General features: G+C 40.1%; 1 protein-coding gene across 1 annotated transcript in view; it reads right to left on the bottom strand.

The window, feature by feature from the left end:
• Nucleotides 1–23,245, bottom strand: part of Lamb4 (laminin subunit beta 4) — a 118,792-nt gene that overhangs the window by 11,539 nt on the left and 84,008 nt on the right. Inside the window, 7 exon segments of the mRNA XM_052738248.1 lie at nucleotides 1,504–1,679; nucleotides 3,053–3,133; nucleotides 3,136–3,258; nucleotides 9,305–9,359; nucleotides 13,447–13,605; nucleotides 14,627–14,826; nucleotides 19,081–19,241. Coding sequence (XP_052594208.1) covers nucleotides 1,504–1,679; nucleotides 3,053–3,133; nucleotides 3,136–3,258; nucleotides 9,305–9,359; nucleotides 13,447–13,605; nucleotides 14,627–14,826; nucleotides 19,081–19,241 — 955 coding nt within the window.

Below are 23,245 nucleotides of genomic sequence, written 5' to 3'. Positions count from 1 at the left end.
GTTTTTTTCAGAGACAGGGTTTCTCTGTGTAGCTTTGCAGCCTGTCCTAGAACTCGCTTTGTAGACCAGGCTGGCCTTGAATTCACAGAGATTTGCCTACCTCTGCCTCCAGAGTGCTGAGATTAAAGGTGAGCGCCACCACTGCCGGCTTGGATAGCAATTCATGTAGGATACTGAGTACTCCCTACCCAGAGGCAAGTTTATTGGCTAAAGAAAGACAGGGGGAAAGAGAGAGACTGCTTTTGGCAGGCACCTTCTAACCTTGTTAGGTACATGCTTGCTTGGCTCTCTGAATTCATGCTTGCCTGTTGTTCTGACCTCTGAGGAAACTTTAGCTTCTTACTAACACCTGTGAAACATTTTTTAGTTTCTTTCTATGAGGAGCATTCTTTAAGGTATTGGTTTACTATCTTCTGAGATATGGAAATCCATGCTCTTAGGTATAAGTGGAAGTTCTTCTACTGCAAGAGATTGAGCACTGTTTCTGTAAAAAGAGAAGTGATAAATGTTTTGTGTTTTGTGGTCCCAGAGAGTTCCTGTTGCTACTCTCTGGCTCTGGGGCATTGCTGTTCAAAGCAGCCACAGACAATATGGCCCTGGCTGGCTGCATTTTCCCAACTTCTGTTCTAGAGTGTGTATCAGGAAAAAGAAAGTTGGGGCCTCCCTCTTCTAAAGCCTCTTCCTCCATGACCACTTCATGGTATACTGCCTGCTATTCTCTTCCTTACTGCCTTTTCTTCTCAGAAAGAGAAATACAGCTGAAGCATGGGGATCCAGTGACTCTGAGCCCTGTAAGGAAGGGCATATGACAGAAGATGGATCTGGGGAGGATCCATTACACCATGGGGTTAAGTCTTTCTCTTCCTGTGTCATCTCATGGTTGAAACAGGCCTTGCTTCTACTGACTATGAAGCAGTCATTCAGCTTTACTCAAGATAAGCTGCAACAACCTTGTAACCAGGAATCCATTCAGAATCATCTATGGTTTGTGAGTTCGTTTATGTTGTTGTTGTTTGTTTGTTTATATTTTGTTTTTTGAGACAGGCTAGCCTCGATGGCCTTGAACTCACATTGATTTGCCTACCTCGGCCTCTCTGAGTGCTGGGATTAAAGGCGTGCGCCACCACCACTTGGCAGTTTGTGAGTTTTTAGGTTTGTCCTCCAGCAGAATGGAAAAGTGCTATCCACAAATCTACCATTAAGTAGCCATGTGACCTGAGACAATCACATAATTTCTCTGAGTCTTAGTTTCCTAAGCTGGTGGTAGTACCTGCTACATGCTTTCCCCATCCCTGTCCCAGGTCATGCTTAGAAGGGTTTTCTTGCACAATAATCTGATGCATAATTCCATTAATATCAATATAACAAAATTATTGACATTAATGTACAACATTAAGTAAGTACATAGTCCCACCAAAATCTCAAGGTATCCTCATTACAATTCCATCAGACAGGTGGGGCAAGAATGATATTATCATGTGCAAAAACAATTGTGTTTTCCACCTTCAAATCTATTTCAGGGTAGTTTTGGAGAAGATAAAATTCCTGCAGTGCATTCTTCTTTATGTTTGTTATCTCAGCAGCCAACTGTGTGATAGTTGAATTTGCCTGGCCTGGAGTGATATGGGCTTGTTGTATCCTGTTCAGTGTTTCCTCAAGTCTTAACATCTGTTTCTTTTCTAAAGTAAGATATTAACATATCAGATTAGATAACTATGCCATTATTCATTTACTTCACCTTGAGAATTCCAGAGACTCAACCAAAAACTTTACTGAATTATATTTATAGTCAATTTAAATTCCTCTCAAGCAAAGCAAAATGCTGAAGTCTTTATTTGAGAAACAAGATTTATATGTAAATGCCATTAGCATCACACATACATATCCAGGACATATAGATTTCACCAGATACAACTGCTTTGCACATGAAAGTCAATTCCTATACTCTGATTTTTCAAAGGCATGCAGCCTTCGCTAAGTCATAGTAGAGTGGGGGTGGGAGGGTGGAGAGGCCTCACAGGAGAGGAACAAGAGCTGGAGGACCAAAGGGCTGAGTTTCTGACTGTTTGCTCAGGGTTATTTATCCTCACTGACATTCCAGCAGCTCAGCGGCCTAGTCAAAGGTTAAAATCACAATCATTCCAAGTGATACAGACCATTTTTTCAGAACAAGCTCACCTCAGTGAATATTTACCAGATACTTAGATCTGGCGGCTCAAAACAACCAGAGCAGCCCATACCAGGAGAGTGGAACATGAAGCAGACATTTGCAAAGTATTACTAGAAGTGCTTGGGCCAAGGCAGAATCTAACATACCTACCTGTTAAAATATTGGCATATGAGTAGGTACCTGACATTTCTTGGTACACATTGATATTCTGAGGTTTCAAAACACTAGAAAGACATTGTTTTGGTTACTGTTCTATTGCTGTGAAGAGGCACTTTGACCAAGGGAATTTATAGAAGAAAGCATTTAATTGGGGGCTTGCTTACAGTTTTAGAGAGTTAGTCAATGATCACAGCAGGAGGCAGACAAGTATGGCACTGGAGCCATAGCTGAGAGATTTACATCCTGATCGGCAGAGAGAGAGAGAGAGAGAGAGAGAGAGAGAGAGAGAGAGAGAGAGAGAGAGAGAGAGAGACTGGAGAGACTGGGCCTGGTGTGAGTTTTTGAAACCTCAAAGCCCACCCCCTGTGATACACCTCCTCCAACAAGGCCACATCTACTTCAACAAAGTAGATCCATCTTCTAATCCTTCCCACACAGATCCACCAACTGAGACCAAGCATTCAAACAGGAGCCTATGAGGGCCATTCCCATTCAAACCACCACAGACATTTAGAGTCTGAGGAAAACAGAGAGCAAGCATCACTACACTCTGCCTCCCAGCTGCCAGCATTGTTTAGAAAGAGTTCAGCCTCCAATTTGTACATGAAGCTCCTGCAGGATAATTTGATTACATGCTATAGCAGCCTAGCAAACACTTCTTCAGTTGGCTTCTTAGAAGATGATCTGCAAGTGGGAGGCAAGAGTATTAACACAGCAACTTACTCAGCTGCATTGCCTTCACTATTAGCTTTTGGGTTTCATCTTTTGCTTTGGTGAGCCTCTCCTCATCTGTACTGTTGTCTTACAGAGTTGCAGAAGTTTCTGTATTTTGTCAAGCTTGTGGGTTAGAATTTGCCATGTTATTGGAAAGTGAATGTCAAGTACATGATTTGCTACACTTTTTATGTCTTCTGCAGGCATGCTTTCCTCTAAACAAGAAGGTAGGAATTAGACAATCATATTCCCTTAGCAAACACTGTGCCATGTTCATATAACCACAATAACCCTTAAGTCAAATATACCCGCATTTGACAATGTGTCCCTAGAAAATGAAGGGAAGACTATGTCCTTTAGAGGCCTCTTCATTCTCAATCACCCCTTCTCTCTGTGAGAAAGAAGTACTGTTTTGTAGTGCAGAATACTTATTGAACAAATGCCCACTAGAAGCATGGAAAACTAAAGACTTGGAACATAGTTATATTCTCCAAAATTTCCTCTGAGGAATGTTGAAGTGCATATTCAAAACCAATTAAGGGGTTTAGGTGTCTGCCATTTCAATCTAAACACAACAAATGAGATGGAGAATCATGCATTTTAAGCTGACACAACTCCATTTTAACCCACCACCTTAATAGTTGGATTTTCTTTGTATTACCAGCTCCCAAATAATAACACAGAGACTTCATATTAATTATGAAAGCTTAGCCTTAGCTTAGGCTTGTTTCTAACTAGCTCTTATAACTTAAATTAACCCATTTATATTAATCTACATTCTGCCATGTGACTTTTTACTTCTCTTCCATACTGTATTAAAGCAATTAACAATAAAAACCCAGGGTCAGATATTAGAGGTGAAAGCTGAAGCATCAGAGAAGCAGAGCAGCCAGCCACTAGACAGACTTCTTACTTCTAGGAATCCTCAGATTGAATGGCGGTGGAGGGGGGTGGAATCCTTTCTCTAGGAATCCTCAGACTGAATGGGGCAGAGATCCTATCTCCACCTCCCGATTGCTGGGATTAAAGGCATGCACCACCACTGCCTGGCTCTGTTTCTCTTTTAGACTGATTCAATTTTGTGTAGCCCAGAGTGGCCTTGAACTCCTGATCTTCCTGCTTCCTCTTCCCAAGTGCTGGGATTAAAGGTATGTGCCACCACTGCCTGGTCTCTATGGTTAACTAGTGGCTATCCCTGCCCTCTGAACTCCAGGCAAGCTTTATTTGTCTGAACAAAATATCATACAACACTGTATGTCTGATCTCCTTTGTGTCTGTGTGACTAATCCCACCTCTCTTTTTCCCAGAGTTCCTATCTTTGCCCAGAAGTCCTACCTATCCTCTCTTGCCTAACTACTAGCCATTCAACTCTTTATTAAACCAGTCAGAAGATGCCCTAGCAGAGACACATCTTCACAGTATACAAAAAGATTATCCCACATACTACTGTAAAAAGGCTTACCATCTTTGTTCATCTACTAAATTGTGTAACAATTTCTAATGCTACTCTCCAAGGCCTGTTCTAAGAAAGCAATGTGACTACTATGAATAACATAAAGACACTTTCAAATCCAGGTATTCCTTGGCTTTTCCAAAAAGTCAAACTGGCCCTATTTGAGAATCAAAGTGGAAGACAGGCAATCAGGGTGTTCTGTGACAATGTGGTCTCATTTGTTGCTTTCCTTACTAACCACTTGCCATGCACAGGACACAATGCTAGAACACAGGGAAACTTAGCATGCATCAGACACTGTATTTATTTTCAGTGGTTTATGGTCAAGTTGGGATTTACATTGTATGTAAATCCTGACCACAGAACAGAAGAAATTCTGATCCTATTGCAAGGCAAAATTCTGTGGGTTTGGAGGAAGAAGAAATGCATCATGAAGGATTTGAAATAGGCATAGGAACTCAGTCTTGGAAGACAGCAGGTCAAATCCATGGAAAGGGAAAGAGGTGTTCTGAGCTAAAGGACTTGTACAAGGCACAGCTCATGGTTTGAGAAACTACATGGCTGGGCCTAGTGGCACATACCTGTAGTCATAGCATTCAGGGGGCTGAGGCAGGAGGATCACAAGTTCAAGGCTAATCTGGGCTAAAGTGAGTTCAAGGCCAACTTGGCAACTTAGGCAGATATTGTCTTGAAATTAAACCATGAAAAAGGAGAGCTGTGAACATAGCTCAATAATTTATTGCTTGCATAGTGTTTTGGGTGAGGGCCAGGGTTCAATTTCTAGTGCTGTTTTAAAATGAAAGAGAGAGAGAGAGAGAGAGAGAGAGAGAGAGAGAGAGATCATACACACACATACAGAGTGTGAGAGAAGGCAGAGAGAGAGAGAGGCACAGAAAGAGAGAAAGAGAGAGACACACGGAGAGAAAGGCAGAGAGAGTGAGGCAGAAGAGAGAGGGGAAGAGCTATCTTTTTCAGGAGAGCAGTGTGTTTAAATGGGCCTGGAAAGGCAGAGGACACACATTTGTAAATGTGAAGCTAATGAACTTAATTAAACTTTGCTCAGAAGACAATGGGATCCTCAGAAGGGTTTTGGCATTGGTTTGTTGTTATTTTTGCTGTTGTTTGGTTTTCTTTTTTCTTTTTTGTTTTGCTTTGGTTTTTCGAGACATGGTTTCTCTGAGTAGCCCTGGCTGTCCTGGAACTCACTCTGTAGACCAGGCTGGCCTGAAACTTAGAGATCTGCCTGCCTCTGCCTCCCAAGTGCTGGGATTAAAGGTTAAAGGCATACACCACCACCACCCAGCTGCTTTTCTTTTCTTTTCTCTTCTTCTTTGTCTTCTTTTCTCTTCCTTTCTTTTCTTTTCTTTTCTTTTCGAAACAGGGTTTTACTTTGTAGCTCTGGCTGGCCTGGACCTACTACACCTCCCAAATGTTAGGATTAAAGGCATACACCACCATGCCCAACTCAGTTTATTTTTATGTTTTGAAACAGGAATCTCTCTATGTTGCTGAGGTTGGCTTTGAACTCACAGTCCTCCTGCTTCAGCCCCACCCCTCCCATGCTGAGGGTTTTGGCATTTGAGTGATGTGATATGAATATACAGCAGATCCTTTATGAAGTTATTTTTACTTTAGTTGTTTTACTTAATATAAACGTAATATTTTATTCTCTAATATTGTTGAAATGAACAATAACATTTTTGTGAATGAATTAAAACCACATTTTAGACAGTACTTTAAAGAAATAGCAACTTTTTCTAATTAATATAAATTCCAGTAAAAAGCAAACCTAGTTGATGATTCTTTCATCAAACATGTTTTGCATTTATTATAAAATTATAGATTTAAATGTTTGTATCTAGAACTTTTCTGGGACAAGTGACATATAACCTTTTTTGTGTGTGGTTTTTTTGAGACAGGGTTTCTCTGTGTAGCTTTGTGCCTTTCCTAGAACTCACTCTGTAGTGAGTTCTAGCCCAGGCTAGCCTCAAACTCACAGAGATCCACCTGCCTCTGCCTCCTGAGTGCTGGGGTTAAAGGTGTGCACCACCACCGCCCAGTCTGTAACTTGTTTTTAAGATTCAGAGAGCAAAGCAGAAATCATAATGACCAAACCAGTGATCATTTTATTTGGGCCAATTAGAGCCAGGCAAAGAAGAGAGGCATTGGGCATGAAAGGGCACTGCAAGGCCTGGATACCAGGGGGCTTGGGACTTTGAGCATAGTAGAGTTTCTTGTGTGAAAAAGTTTTTTTTTCCTCTATGCCTAGTTTTAATAACTGTTATCTGTGCCTTAAATTAAAATAACCTGTACATAGACTTTTTTCAGTTCTTCTGGATCAATCCATTGGACTTTTTATTCAGGAACAATAAGGACCTATACCTAACAACCGATGAATTAGAAGGGAAGTACACTGTGTATCTCTTCCATGACCACATGCTACCACTCATACAATGGATTTGACAACTTTGGTTATTTTTTTTGGTGTTTGAATAGACTTGCATCTACAGGAATTACTAAAGTCCTTCTCAATCTAAACATTGATGGGATCTGTGTTTGGCCAACCTCAGTCCTTCAGACTGTTCATTGGTTAATTTGCCGTTGAACAAATAATGGGTCCAGAAGACTGATTCCATGCCACTCATTTTAACTGGCTGTTAGTGAAAGGTCACTCTTGCCTGATTTCTTCTCTGTGTGCTCATGTGTGTGAGTGCATGCTTGTGCATACATGAGGGGCCAGAGGATAGTGCCAAAAGGCGAGTGTCTTCCTTCCCCAGCTGCTCTCACACTTCCATTGGGAAGCAGGGTCTGTCACTAATTCAGCTGGCCTGGATGATCAGTGAGGCCCAGCACTCTTCCTTTCTCTGTATTCCAGTGCGAGGGCTGTTAGTATTCATGCTGCGCCTGGCGTTTTACATGAGTGCTGGGGATTCAACCTCAGACCTTCATGCTCGGGCCACAGCACTTTCACCTGTTGAGCCATCTCCCAGGCTTTGAGTTCTTCTTATTGTGAAAACTTAAACTAAAAGATGCTGACATGACCTGTAGAAACATGGAGATAGGAAAAGACTTGGGCACTGGGGCCTCTTACAAGCATAAAACTCCACAGGTACTGAAGTGACTGCAGAGTGCAATGGATACCTCAGTTGTCAACGAATTCACACAGAGTGCTAAGTATTGAATGTGGAAATGACTGTGAAAATAAGTCCAAGGTCTATCTATCTTCTGGTGTACTGACCCTGACTGAATTTCTGATGTATGGTTTACCTTTAACTCATAGTTCTCTGGGATTCAAAGCAATTCTCTCCCCAACACAGTATAAGGAATCCTGATTCTAAATTTTTCTTCCAGTCAGCCAACCAGACAGCCAAACAGAAACTTGAAATACTTAATAATCAATTGTTTAAACAATTTTTATGCCATCTTATGACAGTATTTGACATTAACCAAAATCTGGCAAGTTTTGCTCTTAAGTCATTTCTGTCACTAAAGAAGATTAATGAATCTTGACATTAACATGCTAGACCTTCTTCTCCTCCTCCTCCTCCTTCTTTTTAAAACAACATTAAATACATTCACTTGTTTTGAAATTTAACTAAATTCTAGGATTTACTGCTAAATATATAGAAAACACTTTGAGTTTCTCTTTAAAAACTTTAAAGATTAAATGTTCAACTTTTTTCTCTAAGTTAGGTGCATAATTTCTAATTATTATGATTTATAATGGTTATGAATTTTGAGTACTAATTATTTTTTCTTTTTTTGAGACAAGGTATCACTTTGCAGCCTGGCTAGCCTGAATCTAGTTATCTAGACCAGGCTGGCCTTGAACTCACATACATCTGTCTGCCTCTGCCTCCTGAGCACTGGGATTAAAGGTGTGCATCACCATGACTGATCTGAGTACATTTTGTCCTTTAAAAAATGACAAAAAATTGCTGGGAGGTAGTGGTGCATGCTGTTAATCCCAGCAGCACTTGGGAGGCAGAAGCAGGAGTTTGAGGACAGCTTGGTCTATAGCGTGAGGTCCAGCATAGCCAAGGCTACACACAGAAACCCTGTCTTGAAAGGCCAAAAAGGAAAAAAGAAAAAAGAAAAAAGAAAAAAGAAAGAAAGAAAGAAAGAAAGAAAGAAAGAAAGAAAGAAAGAAAGAGAGAAAGAAAGAAAGAAAGAAGCTAACTGGCTGTTAGATTGAAGGGTGTTTAGCCCAATTGTCATCAGAGAGGCTTCTCTCATTTGGTCTCTCCCCTTGGAGCTTGGGGAACCTGGAGGAAGGGAGAGAGGAAGGATTGTAGGAGCCAGAAGAGTTGAGGCCACCAGGAGAACACAGTCCACTGAATCAACTAAGCAGGGTTCATAGGAGCTCACAGAGACTGAAGTAACAATCATGGAGTCTGCATGGGTCTGCGCTAGGTCCTCTACATACATGGTTGTTAGCTGGGTGTTCTTTTGGGACACCTAGCAATGGGAGTGGTGTTTGTCTCTGACACTTTTGCCTGCTCTTGGAACCTTTTCCCTCCTACTAGGTTGCTCTGTCCAGCCTTGATAAGAGGGTTTGAGCTTAGTCTTATTGTAACTTGTTATGCCATGTTCAGTTGATATCCCTGCAAGGCTCTCTCTTTCTGAAGAGAAATGGAAGAGGAGTGGATCTAGAGAAGAGGGGAGGTAAGGAGTGGTGGGGATTGAAAGGAGTGAAGGAAGGGGAAACTGAGGTTGGGATGTATTGTATGAGACAATAAATTTAAGAAATGGGGGAAAAAGATTCATTTGATCTTCCTCAATTCACTTTGGTTTTTCATATTTTTTACTTAGCTGTAAGGAATTGGTTTTGGAGACTCCCACCAGTTTACTTATATTTCTGATCTGGAATAAAAAAAAAAGGAACAGACACAGAAATTAAAGAAGTTCAGTAATAATTATTTGCTTGACTGGGCCAAATAAAAATATTCACTAAAAACTAGATACAAACCTACATAACCAATCCATAGATTCATTTGAAAGGACTCTTTAAAAGGAGATGATTATTAATTTTTCATTTTCATGTTTTCATAATAATACTAATTTACCTTTAAAAAGATAGTTAGTGATCAGAATCATTATTTGACAGCAACATTGAACTAAAAGTATGCATGAGGTTTCCTAATATAAATCTAAAACACAGACTTAATGACTAAGCATTACTTACCTTCAGTGGTGGCCATTTTTAATAGGTTGAAACTAGCTTCTGTATAGGTTAAATAGTTATTTTAAACATCCTCAAATTAAACAACGCACTTTCTTTGAAAGCTAACAAGAACATATTTCTCCTTTCATGAGTGAGCTAGAGCTGGAGAGCAGGCCACAGAGAGAACCTCCACACCTCCTCCTTGGAGGAGGAGTTGTGCAACTGATGTGTCAGTGACTACAAGTGCAAAGTCTTAATTGTGTGACTTGGGTAAGGTCATGGCTCTTCTCTTGAGGTTCCAACAAATTAGACATGGTGGGGGCAAGAGGCCATAAGACAACATTGTCACGTTGAGCCTTATTGAATAAATTGATTGTGGCAGAAGTAGGGCTAATTAGGAGCAAACAGAATGAGGTAGAGATCACCTTTTATTTCCCCACAAAAGTGACCTGCTGAATTTGAACTACACAGCTTTTGTGGAAAGGATTTAAGTTGTAGTCATTAGCAAGTGATGAAACAACAAAAAGAAGCCTTTAAATGATTAAAATGTGTATCTTAATTTTCTGAAGATTCGATCTCTAATTCTTTAAAGAAGTTAAGATACGACAGCAGTCAAAGGAGGATCCCAGAAACATGCACTCCAGGAATGCACCAAGTGATACAGGTGGAACCTCAGGGTCGGTAGGAGATGCCATATTCAGAGATACAGACACATATGTATATATGGAGAGGTGGATGTGGGAGACAGAGACACACAGAAAGAAACAGAAAGAGAGAGAGAGAGAGGGAGGGAGAGAGAGAAATGGGAGGGGGGGCATAAACTGAATGACTTCACTCTGCAAGCATTTCTGCACTCCATCCTCTGCTACATCTGATTCCTGAGAATCCTCACAGTCTTTGCTGGCCTTCTAGTCAGGAAAAAAAATAGCGCATCATTTTGTCAACAGGGAAATCTCACTCTCATTCTTTTCCAGCTTCCCATTTATATGTGCTGATTAAACCAAATTCTATGAATGCATACGTCAGCGATCATCTTTTAACACTGATAGCTTAACACCATGATCTACTTAGCAAGAACCTAGTAGCAATCAGGGCTCATTTCAATTTTGTGAGAAATTTGTTGTTTTTGAGAAAGAGAAGGAAAATCGTGTTTAAAATTATATCAAGTAATTGAGGAGTCTTAACCACTGAAATCTAAGATGCAGTTTTGCACTTCTAGGATTGCTGTTATATTCCCAACTAGATCCACATCTGACACACAGTAGGGACCCAGCTCTAGATCTATGTCTGGCACACAATAGGGGCTCAGCATGGATTTCTGAAAGTACTGAAAAATTACATGTGAGGGCCAAGCTGGGTAGCAATACAAAACTGTTACCTTCTAAATAAAAAACTTCAACATTTAGTATTGTAGGGATATTTTACAGCTTGGATCATCAGAATTTGGAGTAAGGAGTAAGTGAACTAGAAAATAGGGTCTCTCTCTCTCTCTCTCTCTCTCTCTCTCTCTCTCTCTCTCTCTGTCTCTGTCTGTTTGTCTCTCTCTCTCTGTATGTATCTTGGCTGTGGTCTTAGCCCATTTTCAAACTTGACTTTCTATTGTTTTCTTGGTACAAAGATCTCTTTCCCATATATACATTTCCTTTTGCTCGGGAGTTGGCTTCTATTCCCTGAAAATTTCTTTTAAACAACTGTTCATTTTTTTTTGCTTGAGATTTTTAAAAACAGCAGCAACATATGCTGAATATTCAACCCTTAAAATCTGTTTATTTTTCAACAAAGGTTCTAAGCATATTGTTGAAAAAACAATATGTCATATTGTATTTTCAAAACCAAATATGTAGTGTATATTGAAAGCCTACAGGGCTGGAGGTGTAGCCCAATAGTATAGCACTTGCCTGATTTCTGTGAGGCCCTAAGTTTGATCCCATCACTATAAAAAGATGAGACCTTAAAACCTTATAGAAAGTTAGGTGACTAAAAATAATATTTATTTGTGGACATAGCCAGAAAAGTACATTAAATAATTTCAAATTATTTCAGATTCAGCAATAAGATATTTAAATATTTTAAAAACATGTTGAGGAGCTGGAGAGAGCACTTGCTACTCTCCAGAGGACATAAGTTCATTTCTCAGCACCCCCAGTCAGGTAGCTCACAACTGCTATAACACAAATCTAAGGGATCTGGTACCTTTTCCTGGCCTCTGCAGGTATACACAGTCATACACCACACACACACACACACACACACACACACACACACACACACACACACACAAAACCACCAACACCAACACCAACACCACAATTGTATTAGTCTGGGGAGTTAGCTCAGTCTAAAAGTGCTTGCCACACAAGCATGATGACTTGAGTTTGATGCTAGAACCCAAGTGAAAAGTTGGGTGTGTTGGCATGCACTGGGAAGGTGGAGACAGGAGGATCCTTGGGGGTCTCTGACTAGCTAGTCTTGCTTATTTAGTGAGCTACATACTGTTCTGAGGAATAGCAACAAGATTGACTTCTGGCCTCCACACACAACTACATACATGTAATACATGCATGCACACATGCACGCACATGTGCTGTGCACTCAAGTGCACACACACACACACACACACACACACACAAAGAAACAACAATATATTATCCTATCTATCATCACAGAAAGGAATACAAAGTCTAAGAGCATATTCCTCTGAAGTATTTTTACTTTAATTTCTTCATTAAAATGTGTATGTTTAGTAGGATTCAAAATATACCTTTGAATTCATAAAAATTACTCTTTGCCTTGAGAGTATGCATAATCTTCAGTTTTCAAAGGTCATGTCTTGACATTTTTATGAGATATGTACGCTTACAAACAAACAAAAACATGTCTACACAAGTCTGTGAGCTATGGCATTCTGAGTTCTTTTTTCTTTCTCATCAGAGGTGTGTGCCTGTGTGCCCGCCCAATATGCACATCTACCTTAAAATCCACATTGATATCTGTATTTTAATCTTCAGAGTAGTATTGGTGAAATTATTAAGGCCACTCCACGTAGTTAAAAGGGAGGTTTATTTTGTGGGGTAACTTACAAATGAAGGGATAGGTAACAGGGTCTGGGAAAGGTGTGGCGCAGTCCGGCGGTGTTCCCTGGAGAACTCTGCTCGGTCTAGCTCCAGCGTCCAGGGTCCAGGAACCAAGAGAGCCGGTGCATCCTGATCTCAGGTCTTCAGTGTCCTCTCTCAGCCCCGCCTTGTAGGTGTGACCGTTACTGAAGCCTCAATGGGGGTTGGAACTTCCAGGTCAAAGCTGGAATGGCTACCCACCACAGAGTAGCACAGTTTTCAGTTGGCAGGGCACATTTCCTCTTGTAATTTCAAGTTAAATGGTGTTTTAGCACAACTCCAGAGTCTGGAGGTTGTGCTCCAGAAGTCTTGCTGCTTTGGCAGATGACCTGTTTGTTTGTTTTTAAACAGAGGTTATGTTTCTAGCACCCACATAGCAGCTCATAACTGGTTTTTTTTTTTTTTTTTGGTTTTTTGGTTTTTTGAGACAGGGTTTCTCTGTGTAGCTTTGTGCCTTTCCTGGAACTCACTTGGTAGCTCAGGCTGGTCTCGAACTCACAGAGATCCGCCTGACTCTGCCTCCCGAGTGCTGGGATTAAAGGCGTGCTCCACCACCACCTGGCTCATAACTGTTTTGTTAGTCCAATTCTAGGGGACATGACACTGTCTTCTGATCTTTGCAGGTACCATGCATGCACATGGTACACACATAAATATGCAAGTAAACACTCACTTCCTGGGCCTCCTGGGCCTCCTGGAAGGCATTACTTAAGAGAATCAGAACACCTTGACAGCTGGGACCACCACACAGTCTATTCCCCTCAGGGCTGGTGCAGAGAGCACCCTTGTATGGTAAACAATTACACGAAAAGTTCCCTGGTTGCCCACACACCTTGCAGGAGAAGTGATTCACTTCAATGTTCAACTTGCTGGCATGGTTGTATTCTAATGCCATCCCAGCTCTCTGAGTCCAGGCATTCCTTTCCTGTGTAGGTTCCTACAGTTGCTTCTCACATTTAGTACATAGAGAGGCCTGTTAAATATGTCCTAGGTAACCAAATAATATCTACATTATCAACACTGCATCAATCTATCATTTTTATATTTGTATATTCTTTGAGAAAATAGTCAAATTTTAGGTTTTCCTTGTTAATTCAACTTCTGCTCTTTTAAAATAGATACTACCTTTTACTTATAGTGAGGCCAGAGGAGCAAATGTCCATTTGTTGGGATATTTTGGAAACAGTAAATAATATAAAATAATAAGATTCAGCAATAATCTTTCATGAATCCTCAAATAAATAAAATGTAAATAGATACATTTGTATTATTTGCATACTGCTGTGGGATGTTCTGTATGTTAAATGTGTTGCTCTGATTGGTTAATAAATAAAACACTGATTGGCCAGTAGCTAGGCAGGAAGTATAGGTGGGACAAGCAGAGAAGAGAATTCTGGGAACAGGAAGGCTAAGTTAGAGAGGCTCTGCCAGCCACTGCCATGAAAAGCGAGATGTAAGGTACCAGTAAGTCATGAGCCATGTGGCAACTTATAGACTAAAAGATATGGGTTAATTTAAGATATAAGAACTAGATAACAAGAAGCCTGCTGCAGCCATACAGTTTGTAAGCAATATAAGTCTCTGTGTATTTACTCAGTTGGGTCTAAGTGGCTGCGGGAATGGTGGGTGAGAGAGATTTGTCCTGACCATGGGCCAGGCAGAACCAGAAAAACTCTAGCTACAGCATACATATTATGAAACAGAGGATATACTGACTATTACCTATGTGCTTTATGTATGTATATGTCCTTATAAATATAAACTCAAAAAATAAAAATGACAGGGTCATGCAAGTGAGAAGGTCTGTAAACTCAGCAAAGCCACAAACTTTTACTATATTATTACAAATTTACCTTATTATTCAATATTTGGATGTCTGGGATCTTAATCTGCTTCAATTTTTTCCATAAGTTTTCTTTTTGGGTCAGTGTCTGTAAGATGTAAGATAAGCTGATCCTGGTGTTTTCAGGGTTGTCTATGATGGAACCTGTCTCATTAGTCCTCTTAGCAGCTGTTGATATGCCATAGTATTTCTTCATGTTTTCTGAGGCATCTATAGCAACACAAATTGAGGTAAGAGAAATTTTGTGATAAACAAATGAATACGTCCATTATGGGAATATCATTCCACAAAGTGACCCTGGTCTTGGTCTCAACTTACACTGAAAAAAAAATTTCAGACCAACTTCCTTGAGTTTATATCTGATGGGGAAGGATTAGAGACAGTGTAATAAGTATGGGCATCATGGATTCAGAGAATGGACATTCTAGTCCACAGGGTTGCCCTGAATGTATTCTCTAAGCAGAGTATGTGTATTCAACTCTGTCATTCTAGAGTGAAGACATAAATAGGTAAGATTGTATTGCAATGACATTTTATTTGTAAAAATAGTGTGTGAGCAAGATTGTCTTCAGACTGCAGTTTGTAGAACCTTGATGTTGAGGATGATAACAGCATCTCAGGCCAGCAATGCTTCCTATATACCTGTATTGTGACTCAATAGTTTTACTCAGTCTTTGTAAACACTGTGACATGCACATCAGCACAGCCACCCTCACTTCACAGATAAAGCTGAGGCTCTGGGGAGGTAGTGTGATCTTAATGATAGTTAAGAGCTGAAGGCAGAATTTAGCAGTCTAACTCTAGAGCCTGTGTTCTTTTTTATGGCCTCTTACTCTTTAGTTATTATTAGTAAATGGATAACTACAACTTGCTGAGTTCATTCACTATTACTTGTGTGTGTGTGTGTGTGTGTGTGTGTGTGTGTGTGTGTGTGTGTGTATGTGTGTGTGCATTTAGAGTTGACTGCTTGGGACTGGATCATCTATTAGGTAGAGCCTATGTTATTAAGCACTTTTTGCTGTGGGATGTTCTGTATGGCAAATGTGTTGCTCTGATTGGTCAATAAATAAAACACTGATTGGCCAGTTGTCAGGGAGGAGGAAGTATAGGCGGGACAAGGAAAAGAATAAACTGGGAAGTGGAAGGCTGAGTCAGAGACACTGCCAGCCGCCATGATGACAAACAGCATGTGAAGATGCCGGTAAGCCATGAGCCATGTGGCAAGGTATAGATTTATAGAAATGGATTAATTTAAGCTGTAAGAACAGTTAGCAAGAAGCCTGCCATGGCCATACAGTTTGTAAGCAATATAAGTCTCTGTGTTTACTTGGTCGGGTCTGAGCGGCTGTGGGACTGGTGGGTGAGAGAGATTTATCCTGACTGTGGGTAAGGCAGGAAAACTCTAGCTACAACTTTTGTTTTCCATATCTAAAATAAAAACACATATTCACTAGGTAAGACCTCATGTCTTATGTTTAAGCCCTTTGGCTCTTACACTGTCATTTTTAAAGTATATCATGTTTGTCATTGATCAGGAAAACAGACAAACAAATATTCCATTGCTACCCCTTCCCTGCACTCTTTTCTAACAGAGCCAGAAGAATGCTTGTCTTGCTTCTCTGCTTCCAAATCAGTAGTTAACACTGTGTGTGATGTTCCTACTCCCAGCTCTGTCCAGTGGCAGGAAGTCACTGTTCTTAGTACTCAGTTCCTACTGCCCAGCATTAGGCATCTCAGAAATTGTAGAAACTGCTGATAGACTCCAAATTGGAGAAGACTAGTGTGAGGCAGTGTTACCTTACTCTGTTTGGCTTGCTTCATCTCAGATGGATCTTGAATTCTTTCAATTGGTATAGTATTTCATATCAGGAATCAGTAAATGCCTTGCTGTGTTTGTTATTTACTGATCATAGTTAATAGGTTTTTGAAAGAATTTATTTTACTTAGTTTAGGTATTCCTTTAGGGGAAAAGGCATTCTTTATTGCTATTTAAAACTTTATTTTTCTCTTTGAAAGAGAAATGTATAGCAAGGTAGGGCAGCCGAAAGTTATGTGTTCACATGGGTTCATGTCTGTCTTCCCTTTACCACTCAACTGAACAGGGTATGCATAAACAAACTCCATCTGCCTCACTTGGTAGCAACAGAGGTCACCTTAAGCAGATGAGCTAATCAAAATTTTCTCCAGAGTTCCATTTTTCCTCCAAGTTAGCGTTGGCTTTTGTGTGGCTCACATTCAGTTTTAAAAACTATCCAATATGCATTAATGATTTCCAGAATGCTGTGTGACTCCAGTTGCACTAAAGTTCTTATGAGAAACGTATTTAGCTGCTTTTTGTCTTGAACTCCTTTGCACTTGTGGTTTCTGGAAGTGGTTGTTGGAAATAGGACAGCTTCTACCCAGAAAAACACATAAATGCAGCTTTTTCATTGCTTATAGTCACATTAGAATCTCCCTAAGTTATTTTTTTCAGTTCTGGGAATTGAACCCAGGGCCTTGCATATACTGGCCAAGTTCTCTGTGATGGAGCTGGCTTCCCTGCCAACTAGAATTCTTAAGTTACTGATTACTCTTTCTAGGATTTAGCATTAGATAAATCTTTGATTTTCTATCTATATTTAACTTTCGGCTGCCCTACCTTGCTATACATTTCTCTTTCAAAGAGAAAAATAAAAGTTTTAAATAGCAATCAAGAATGCCTTTTCCCCTAAATCTGTATTTTCTAAATATGAACACTTTGGGTGTTCTTATTTGTTTAGTATCAGACATTGTTACTTTTATTTGTTATTTGGGGCAAATTTTATCTAAGCTCTGAATTGTTTAAGAAATTAAAAAGTTTCTTTCTTCTGTGTGTGGACATCCATTTTCCCCAGTACCATTTGTTGAAGATGCTTTTGTTTCTCTAGCTTATGTTTTTGGCATCATTGATATATAATATATTAAGTGTCTGAAATTATGTGCACTTACGTTTGGATCTTCAATTTTGTTTCATTGGTCTACATGTATATTTTTATACCAGTACCATGTTGTTTTTAATACCATGCCTCTATAATTTATCTTGTTTTTTTTTTGTGGTTCCATATGAATTTTAGGATAATTTTTTTCTATTTCTATGAAGAATGATATGGAGACTTTGATTGGGATTTCATTGAATCTCTAAATAGCTTTTGGTAAAATGGTCATTTTCACAACATATAGACTTGTATGTATTACCTTGTTCAGAAACTTACTCCAAGTGGATCAAAGATCTAAATGTGAAACCTGAGACATAAAAACTGCCAGAAGAAAACATGGGCATAGGAAAGTACTTTTAAAATAGGACTCCTTTTGACGAACTAAATTCAACAATTGGCAACTAGGAGTTCATAAAACTGAAAAGCTTTTGCACAGCTAAAGAAACAAGTGAAGAGAAACCCACTAGAATGTGAGAGAATCTGCCAGCTATATATCTAACAGAAAATTAATATCCAGGATATATAAGAACTCAAAAAATAGCCAAAACCACAAATGACCCATTCAAAAAAAATGGGGCCAGGACCTGAACAGAGAGTTCTCAAAAGAAGAAAAAGAAACTAAGAAACAGCTCAAAAAATGTTCATTGTCTCTAGTAATTAGGGAAATGAAAATCAAAACAACTTAAGATTTTATTTTACCCCAATCAGAATGGCAAAGATCAACAAAACAAGCAAAATCAAATGCTGGAGGGAAGTCTCATTCACTGTTGGTGGCGTTGCAAACCAGTCTAGCCTTTCTGGAAATCAGTGTGGAGAATCCTCAAAATTCTAAAAATAAATCTCCCATATGACCCAGCTATACCACTTCTTGGCATCTGCCCAAAGGACTCAATATCCTACTCCACAGATTCTTGCTCAGCCATGTTCATTGCTGCTCTATTCATGATAGCTTAGGAAATGGAAACAACTTAATTGCCCTTCATGAATGGACAATGAAAATGTAGTTCATATACACTATGGAATACTAGTCAGTTGTAAGGAAAAATGAAATCATGAACTATGTGGATGAACAGATGGAACTAGAAAAGATCATATTGAGTGAGGTAACTCAGACCCAGAAAGACAATGTGTTTTCTTTCATCTGAGGCTCTTAGCTCCAAATCTTTAGTTACAAGTGTTATCCTCACCCCTCATGAAGGAAACTTCTCTTTGCAACAGATGGAGACCATTACAGAAAATCACAACCAATCAAAATGCAGAGTTGTGGAGTCCATTCTCAATTGATAATCTAAACAAAACTCCTGTACCTAAGACTCAGGGATCATTGTGGAAGAGGGGACAGAAATTTTGTAAGCTCCAGAGGAGCAGGGAGGTTACTGTAAGATATTTTCTCTTAGGAATGTCAGAAGCTATACCCATAAAGTCTTACTAAGATGACTGCCTAAAGATGAGCTGAACAGGGATGACATTAGCAGACCAATAAAGAGTCATAGTGTGTTTTTGTTCTTACCCAGGATGCTTGTATTAAGGATGTTGGATTGCACATCAATTTCCTCCTGAAGATTTTCAAGTAAGAAGTCTGTTTCATTACTCATTCTTGCCATGGTTTCTTTCAGATCTTGAAATTCATACACTGTTTTCAGTTGCTCACTTAGCAGCATGATTTATTTTCTAATGGAGAAAATAAGGGTAAATGTAATTTAGTTTGATGTATCAATGAAAACAAATGCCACAAAATGATCCTCATTATTAGGTATCCTCAATTAGAAGGGGTCCTCGACACATAATTTTTCATTTGTGTTTATGATTCTGTTAATGGCTCATCTCTTTTCTCTTATTTTGGATGGCTGGAGTATTTCGGCACACATTTAAGCAATGACCAGACTATATGTCTGTGGTGGTCTAAAAGAAAATGAACCCCAAAGGGAGTGGCATTATTGGAGGTGTGGCCTTGTTGGAAGAAATGTGTCACTATAGAGGTGGGCTGTGAGGTCTCATGTGTGCTCAAGCCATGCCCAGTAAGTCAGACCACTTCGTGTTGCCTGTTAGTCAAGATGTAGCACCATGTCTGCCTGCATGCTGCCTTGCTTCCCATCATGTTGATAATGGACTAAACTCTGAAAATGTAAGCCATCCCCAACTAAATGTTTTTCCTTTTTAAGAGTTGCCATAGTCATGGTGCCTCTTCACAGTGATAGAAACCCTAAATAAGACAGAAATTGGTACCAGGGACAGGGGTATTGCTGTGATAGGCCTGACCATGCTTTTGTTTGAAGGAATATGGACCTTGTGACTGTGGATTAGAAAAGCAGTTGAACTCTTTAAGTGCTGCATATTGGGCCATCTTAGTAGGAGCATGGAAGACAGTTGTGTTGAATGTGATTTGATGTACTATGGAAGCCTGGCTCAAGAGGTTTCAGAAGAATTTTAGTATGTTGCCTAGAGATTGTTCTTGTGATATTTTGGTGAAGAATGTGATTGCTTTTTGCCCTTGTCTTTAAAGTTTCCCTGTGGCTAAAGTGAAGAGTTTTGGATTAATTTCCTTGGCAGAGGAAATCTCAAAGTAGCCTAGTATAGACGCTGTTGTGTGGTTATTAGTGGTAACTCCAATGAAGATTTATAATGAAAAGGAGCAAGCTGAGCAAGTAAAAATATTTGATGAGAAAAAGAGCACTAGAAAGTGGAATGAAGCTAAGTCCTATGTTCAAGGAGATAAACAGATTAAGAAATGGAATAAAAGGAGTCATGACCTCAGGGCAAGAACCCACCCAGCTGTTTCCAACTTGTGAAAAGGAATTAAAGAAAAGCTTAGAAACAGGTGTGGTGGTGCATGCCTTTAATTCTAGCACTCCAGAGGCAGAGTCTGGCAGATCTCTGAGTTTGAGGCCAGCTTGTTCTACAGAAAAACTTCCAGAACAGCCAAGCTTAGGCAATGAAGGAAACCATAGAAAACAGAAAGCTGGTTGTAGCTAGAGTTTTCCTGACTGGCTCACAGTCAGGACAAATCTCTGATACCTGCCAGTCCCACAGCCACTCAGACCCAACCAAATAAACACAGAGACTTATATTGGTTACAAACTGTATGGCCATGGCAGGCTTCTTGCTAACTGTTCTTACAGCTTAAATTAACCCATTTCTATTAATCTATACCTTGCCACATGGCTCATGGCTTACCGGCATCTTTACATGCTGTTTGTCATCATGGCAGCTGGCAGCGTCTCTCTGACTCAGCCTTCCACTTCCCAGCTTTATTCAACTCCTTGTCCCGCCTACACTTCCTGCCTAGCCAATGGCTAATCAATGTTTTATTTATTGACTAATTAGCAACACATTTGACATACAGACCATCCCACAGCACTTCTCCCCCCCTTTTTTTTAAAGGAAGGTTTTAACTTTAACAAAGTAAAATTACATATAATTTGGGAATTTGAACGTAGCTTCTCTTACTACTTCCTGCTGGAGGGGGGGCGCTATATCTTATGGGGACACAAAGAAAATTTTAGGATTATGGAGTAGTCCATGAGGGTGTATTGTCTGAGCCAGTTGCCTTGAAACGGTTCTGGATGTTGGATCATCTGGGCCATGGTGTCATCGGAGACCTTTCAGGGGGTCTTGGCTGGTCAAACCTGATGTATCTTAATCTGGAACAAATCCATAGCCTCTGGCTTTCTGTGGGAACAAAAGCAGAGACTCTTTTCCAAGGCAACACATTCTTACATCCAAATTTTGAAGTCAAGGTATCTTTAAAATATGCATTTTGCCATAACTCAACAGCTTTTACAATCAAATGTTTTTCTGCAGTTAAAAATCCCAAAGACAACGCAATCCAGATTCTCTGTGTAATATTCATCTTCACGTGGCTTATTTTTTATATTAATTTTACTGTCTCTTTAAAGACTTTATTTTTTAAAACTATGTATTTGTTTCTATAACTGTATATATCACCTTTTTTGTCTCTTTCAAGTCTCTGTGTTTACTTGGTTGGGTCTGAGCGGCTGTGGGACTGGCAGGTGAGAGAGATTTGTCCTGACTGTGGGCAAGGCAGGAAAACTCTAGCTACAGCTGGTGAAGATGTAATTGAATGAGGGGCCATGCTTCAGCTTCAGTAACCAGCAGAACTTGGCAGCTTTGGCCATTTGGTTCTGGCTTTAGAGTCAAGGAGCAACTAAGGAAAGCCACTGAGGCCAGGCATGTGTCAGGGGTGTCCCTGCATGGAGGCCTAGAGAGGCCATTGCATGAAGCTGTGAAGTTGAAGCCTGGATTGCCTTGGAGACCCCAAGATGTTGGAGATGCCAGAGCTGTTGGATACCTGCTGAGGAACCAGCACAAGAGAAAGAAGTATATTGCAGTCAACAAAGCTGAAAAGAGTTGTAGATCTAAAGAACATTTTGACATCAGACATGGAGATGTAGAGTTTGGAGTTTGCCCAGCTGGTTTTTGTTCTTTCTTTGGTCCAGTATTTCTTCACTATGCTCCCTTCCCTATGTTTTGGAATGGTAATGTATATTCTATGCCAGTATGTGTTGGAAGCATGTGATCTGCTTTTTTATTTTGATTTTACAGGGAACTACAGTTAAGAGATCACATGAATCTCCAAAGATACTTGAACTTTGGACTTTTAAATAAGTTGAGACTTTTATGAGACTGTGGAAACTTTTGAAGTTGAACTGAATGAATTTCTGCATCATGATGTGGCTATAAGCCTTTGAGAGCCAGGGAGAGGAATGTGGTAGCTTGAAAGGAAATGGCCCCCATAGGGAGTGGCACTGTTGGGGGTGTGGCCTTGTTGGAGTAGGTGTGGCCTTGTTGAAGGAAGTGTGTCACTGTGGAGGTAGACTTTGAGGCCTCATATACGCTTAAGTCACACCCAGAGTCTCAGCACACTACCTGTTGCTTTGGGATCAAGATGCAGAATTCTCCAGCACCAAGTCTGCCTGCATACTGCCATATGCCCATGTGGGGTCCTGCCCCACCGGGAACTTAGGCCACCAGTGAAGAGGTGGCCTGGAACTGAGGAAAGGTAAGTGCATGCTGCTTGCCTGTTTCTCAGCCTCCTTCTTACCCGGAGACAATCAGATGCATCATCTCGGAGTCAAGTCAAGTAAGAACTCATTCATTGTTAGGCAGTTAAGCCTCTTTTATAGCAAAATCCTCAGAACCCTAGGAGGGGGCGAAGTAACCAACCAATCATTTTAAAGGTCACCCTATTTACAAATTGTTTATGCCCTGACATCATCTCCTGATCTTAGTATCTTATCTCAGCATAAATAACTTGAGCTAACTTCCTTCCTCACCATTTGTCTCTAATCTCCATACAAACAACCCAAGCTAACTTCCTCTCAGCCATCCTTTGTATCTACTCTCTGCATAAACAGCTTAAACTAACTTCCTCTCCACACCATCCTTTGTGTCTACTCTCTGAGTAAACAGTTTAAGCTAACTTCCTCTGACACTATTTGTATCTACTCTCTGGGAAAACAGCTTAAGCTCTATTTGTCTAACTTCCTCTCAGCACCCTCTTTGCAGCCCATGTATGACGCACATGCCCAGCCACCATGCTCCCTGGCCATGATGATAATGGACTGGACCTCTGAACTATAGGCAAGCCACCACCTCATTTAAATGTTCTCCTTTATAAGAGTTGCCGTGGTCATAGTGTCTCTTCTCAGCAACAG

Source organism: Peromyscus californicus, unplaced genomic scaffold (assembly GCF_007827085.1).
Source record: "Peromyscus californicus insignis strain IS unplaced genomic scaffold, ASM782708v3 Scaffold_15__1_contigs__length_86483966, whole genome shotgun sequence".
Classification (NCBI taxonomy): Eukaryota; Metazoa; Chordata; class Mammalia; order Rodentia; family Cricetidae; genus Peromyscus; species Peromyscus californicus.
This window is presented reverse-complemented; position numbering and strand designations above follow the sequence as displayed.